A 5,295-nucleotide genomic window follows, 5' to 3' on the forward strand; every position below is an offset into this window, starting at 1 on the left:
AGGGGCTACAGTGTGTGTCTTTAGACAGGGAGGGGCTACAGTGTGTGTCTTTAGACAGGGAGGGGCTACAGTGTGTGTCTTTAGACAGGGAGGGGCTACAGTGTGTGTCTTTAGACAGGGAGGGGCTACAGTGTGTGTCTTTAGACAGGGAGGGGCTACAGTGTGTGTCTTTAGACAGGGAGGGGCTACAGTGTGTGTCTTTAGACAGGGAGGGGCTACAGTGTGTGTCTTTAGACAGGGAGGGGCTACAGTGTGTGTCTTTAGACAGGGAGGGGCTACAGTGTGTGACGTTCCCTGTTCAGGACAGGAGAAAAGCAAAGTGCAGTAAGGCCAACAGCACACACACACTGAAGGGGGTATATTAGATCTCCACCAACAGGAACAAGAAAAGACCACCACTGGACAAACTGGACCAAGTCAGACACACAACCCTAATCCCAATGAAGGTGGGATTAGGGTTGTGTGAAACAACTAATAAAAACAGAGTAGAATGATTTACAAATTCAACCTATATTCATATAAATACAGTACAAAGAGCAGATATTTAATGTTTACTGTGTTCACTGACAGTGCTGAGGCCCTGAGCTAACATCTGGTACAGACTGATGTGGTTCTGTCTGAGGGGTCAAAGGTCACAGGAACTCAGGCTTAGTTTTCAGCCTTGCTGCAAACTTAGAGATTTGTTCAGATTCTGTGAATCTTTTGATGAGATTATGGACTGTAGATGATAAAATACCTGAACTCCTTGAAAAGTTGTTGAAGTGTTGGACAACAGTTTACCCAGTGACTGAGCCTTTCTGAGTGCTCCATCATGACACTCAGGTGTTTCCACAGGTGAACAGCTTAATGTTCACCTGGTCTTTTGTTGCCTCTGTTCCAGCTGTTTTACAACATGTTGCAGCAACAACATCAAAACGAGTGAACATTTGAAAAAAACAAAGTTAAGCTTGTTAAACATTAAAAATCTTGTGTTTGTAGTGTATTCAGTTAAAAATAGTCTGAAACTCTTTTACAAATCATCATATTCTGTTTATATTGATGTTTTACACAACGTGCCCACTTCATTGGGATTAGGGTTGTAATAAACAACCAGACAGAACCATAATCTGCAGAATGGTGCCGACACCAGACTCATTCCAAAAGCTCAAACTCTGCTAAAACCAAACCAAACCAAAGCCAGCCATCACACCAAGCCTGGGTTGACCAACAGAAAGTTTGAGTGAAATAAAGGATTTCTGAAACTCTGCAGAGTTTTCTCTCTACCTGCTGCAGGAATCTGCTCCCACAGGATTTCTCCAGGGAACGTCTCGTCTGTGAGCAGCAGAGACACTGACCTTACTAATCACAACAAACTGTCTGTTTCCAGCCATGATGGGCCGGCTTCAGGACCAGACTGAACACACGTGTAAAAACAAATTTAAATATGTTGCAGGTGCAAAGTGAAACAAGTTTAACACCTGAGTTGTTTTAAGTAGCATTTCCTCCTTTCAGTCATTAGAACAATGAAGTTTATCTTCTTTCAATTTTTAATATTCTGACTAAATTTTGGCAGGTTTGATGGGTGACCACTCCTTTTTTTGTTTCAGGACCTTTAAATTTCAGTCAGAACAAATATTGAGAGCAGGGGTGCCCAAACAGAGGGCCAAAATGAAAAACTACCCAGGGCTGTGGACCAAATGCAGTAATATAATACATGAAATACAAATATTTTTGTAAGTAAAGTCCTTTATTTTTAACAATTAAGCTGTGCAATGGCCCTCTTTTGTTTTACTCTGGGCACTTGCAGGAAGGCAACAGTAAAAACAGTAAACGTTTGTAATCCATACTAAAATTTTGTATGTATTGATTTATTTTACTTTACAATCGGAGCTCCTTTTTTTGGAAAAAAAAAAGTTCAAACGCTGGAGCTCAATACTTGACGTAACTGGTTGAAGCAATCGGCCAACGGGGTTAGAGACTCAGAAATGATTTAAAGATGTTATGCTGATGAAGACTGACATCTAGTGGTCAACTGGAGCAACTACATGGAAAACTTCAAAATCCAAGCTCTTATTTTGAAGTTTGCAGATAGTTTCCTGTACTCCGTGCTTTTGTTTCCCGTCACAAATCAAATCCGTCATGTACCCAGAATGCATCACTTCAGTTTTCCAATAAACAGTTTTAAAATTACTTTATTGATGCTTCTTTAATGAAAAATCTACAACAAACAAAAGAAAAAGACAAAGAAGCAGCCGAACTAGCAATCCTCAACAACTTTTTAATTTTTACACCAGGAGCTAAAGGTCTGTTTCAGGAAATCACATCCCCAGCTATCAGTGGTTGTAGAATTAAGCTGTAAAAGAGTTCATACACCACTAGTTGGCAGAGTTATACATATATTGTACATGAATTATTGTCAGCTAATAAGTGTCAAATTGATCTTGTGCTTTAAAATTAGCTTCCACTAGTTGTTCCATGACATTAAGTGCTTTTGAAGTTGCGGACCTAAATATTTTTATAAGCGCTTTAGGAATCGTGGAGCTAATTTTTGGGTTAGCGCTGCCCACCACTGTAGAAAGGGTTAAATTTAGCAGGTCTGTGTTTGGCCTCAAATATATTTCACATCGTGCCTCCTAACACCTGCAGGTTTGAGGTGAATCCTCCTTTCCTGGATGGACTTGGATTATATCAGGTCACCTGATATAATCTGTTTTTGTTTCTGCTCAACTAAATCTGATATTTAGTTTTTTATCCTCCCACTCAAACTGTTGTAGTTTTACAACAAGACGGCGTGTAGTTGGGTTGATTTAATGTGCACATGAAGGCAACACAAGCTTTAGTAATGTTAGGCAGCACTGAATGGATGACATCATGCTAATGTTAGCTGATGCTAATGTGTTTGCCTGAAGTCTGCTAAAGAAGACATTTAGCAGCGTCACATCATGTTTCTGCATTATCATTATGCTTTCAAAGCTTTTGGCCAGATTAGGATTTATTATACCCAAAGAAGGCATTAAGAATAAAAATAGTTCAATAGAAAGAAAAGCTGATAATTTACCTCCCGATTACTGGAGATTTGCTACCATTCATGGTGTTTGTTCTTTCCCATGGCTTCCTGGGCATGTCTGGAAATCACAACATAAAACAACTTCTGTTAGACTGAAATTATGTTTATGAATGATGTGTTTTTGTTTTATTTTTTAATTAAATGAATAAATCTCACACAAAAAGATGTTTATGAACTGAAGACATGAAAATAGACACATTAATAGAGCGTAGTCAGCATGTAGCCTAACTTAATGCTAACTTAGACCTTCAACAGCTACTTTCGAAGGATGAGTTTGAGCAGATAAGGCCATGACTCCACAGCTTGTCTTTAATACTCACCTGGGGTGCTACAAGCTGACACTTTAGGGGTTGTGTTTATTTCACCTTCTTCCTGTTGGGAACACACAGTCAGAGAGGAGTCAGGCTCATGGTCACACATGACTGCGTTACTTTTCAACATTTGCCACAGAACATGTGAATTTTATGTCCCTATAATAAATCACTGGATGTCATATAAAATGGTGGGTATTGGACTTTAGACATCTGCAGAAGGTATGTGAAGTATGCAGCCTGAGGATTAAAAAGATGTTTTCACGACCTCAGACCTTTCTGCACATTTTTCCCTCTGAAATGTACATGACATCCTGTCCAGATATGAAGACCATCACAGAGATGAAGAACTGCACCGCTGAGGAGGCATTTCACTCAAGAATGTAAAGAATGGACAACTCTCTCAGGAAACACACAACAGCTTTTGAGCTTCAGCTCTAAGGGAAACCTAAAGGCTCGGTTATAGATGCGCTCTGTTCTTTCTTCACCAACAGATGGCAGTACGGTGCCAAACCAGTGGGAAAGTAGTAGGAGAGAGTGTAGAACAAGAAATGCTTGACGTCACACAAAGTAACCCCATTTACCTCGTTCTCCATATGATGTGTTTCTCTGTGCTTCACAAACTGAGAGCCACACTGGTTTGTTTCCTCCAGGATCACCACTTCTGCTGACCTTCTTCTTGGCTTTCACAAACCGGTCGCAATATTTTTTCATGTCGTCCGGCAAATTAACTCATCTTATTTTTAAGCCGTTGCTATTTCCTTCCATGAGTTTTGTGCCATCTGGTTGTCTTTATGACCTCTCATGGAGGGATCATACAGATGCCAGTACATTCGGACCTGTTCAGCCAGAGCACCTTTGAAAACCTCCATCTTTAAAGCCAGCAGTCGCGACGAGTGGCGCGCAGCCTTTGTGGAGTTTCAAAATTTCAGAGGTGCACAACCACGCACCGGGACACTGTGCGGTGCCAACGCAAAGGGGCGGGGATGGCATGATTGCGTCACTTTTGGCACGTGCACCCTCGCGCTCGCTGCGACGCGTCCACTATAAACCAGGCTTTATATTAGGGGCTGAAATCCAGATTCACACGAGTGGGACAGAAATGAAGACTTACTGATCTCTGGTCAGGTTCAGGTGAGGAGCCCTTCTCGGCGATTCTTCTCCTGTAAGATAGAAAACCCAGGTACTGTGAAGACGAGTGAAGGTGGGCGGTGTTAGATAAAACTAAATGTATCTCCTCATTTTTTCAGCAGTTTGGTCCCAGCACAATGCTGAGTTTTCAAAATGAAAACCAGCAAGGTCTTTTGGGTGTTACCAAAAAATACGTCACATTCAAGTCAGACAAAAAGAACCAAAATTAGTGTTGTTTAGTGATCAAAACAAGCTTTAGACAAGCCTTACCTCCTGGCCAGTAAGGCGCTCATCTCCTCCATAAGCCCTCCTCCTCCAGGCAAGGGCCCATTCCCTCTGCTCTCTGATTTGGCCCCTGCAGTCCCTGATATGGCTGCAGCCAGAGCTGCTCCTGCATCGTCACTCTGAGGGGGGAAGAAGAGTCAGGCTGTGTTCTTAAACAGATTTCAATTGTACTTTTACAACTGAATACTTTAGAGTTAACCTGATTCCACAGCTTTCAGGTTGACTTGTGTTTTTCTGCTCAGACTTGAAGCTGACTTGTGTTTTATTGGTCAGACTTGAGGTTGACTTGTGTTTTTCTGGTCAAACTTGAAGCTGACTTGTGTTTTATTGGTCAGACTTGAGGTTGACTTGTGTTTTTCTGGTCAAACTTGAAGCTGACTTGTGTTTTATTGATCAGACTTGAGGTTGACTTGTGTTTTTCTGCTCAGACTTGAGGTTGACTTGTGTTTTATTGGTCAGACCTGAGGTTGACTTGTGTTTTATTGGTCAAACTTGAAGCTGACTTGTGTTTTATTGGTCAGA

The 5,295-nt window shown here is 41.3% G+C and overlaps 1 protein-coding gene across 1 annotated transcript in view; it reads right to left on the bottom strand.

Moving 5' to 3' along the window:
- enah (ENAH actin regulator) overlaps positions 1–5,295 on the bottom strand; it is a gene marked incomplete at both ends in the record, with an annotated part of 12,718 nt that overhangs the window by 2,445 nt on the left and 4,978 nt on the right. The window contains 4 exon segments of the mRNA XM_014029138.1: positions 3,038–3,104; positions 3,367–3,418; positions 4,472–4,520; positions 4,759–4,892. Of these exon segments, the coding sequence (XP_013884592.1) occupies positions 3,038–3,104; positions 3,367–3,418; positions 4,472–4,520; positions 4,759–4,892 (302 nt within the window).

This window comes from Austrofundulus limnaeus, unplaced genomic scaffold, assembly GCF_001266775.1.
Source record: "Austrofundulus limnaeus strain Quisiro unplaced genomic scaffold, Austrofundulus_limnaeus-1.0 Scaffold859, whole genome shotgun sequence".
Lineage (NCBI taxonomy): Eukaryota > Metazoa > Chordata > Actinopteri > Cyprinodontiformes > Rivulidae > Austrofundulus > Austrofundulus limnaeus.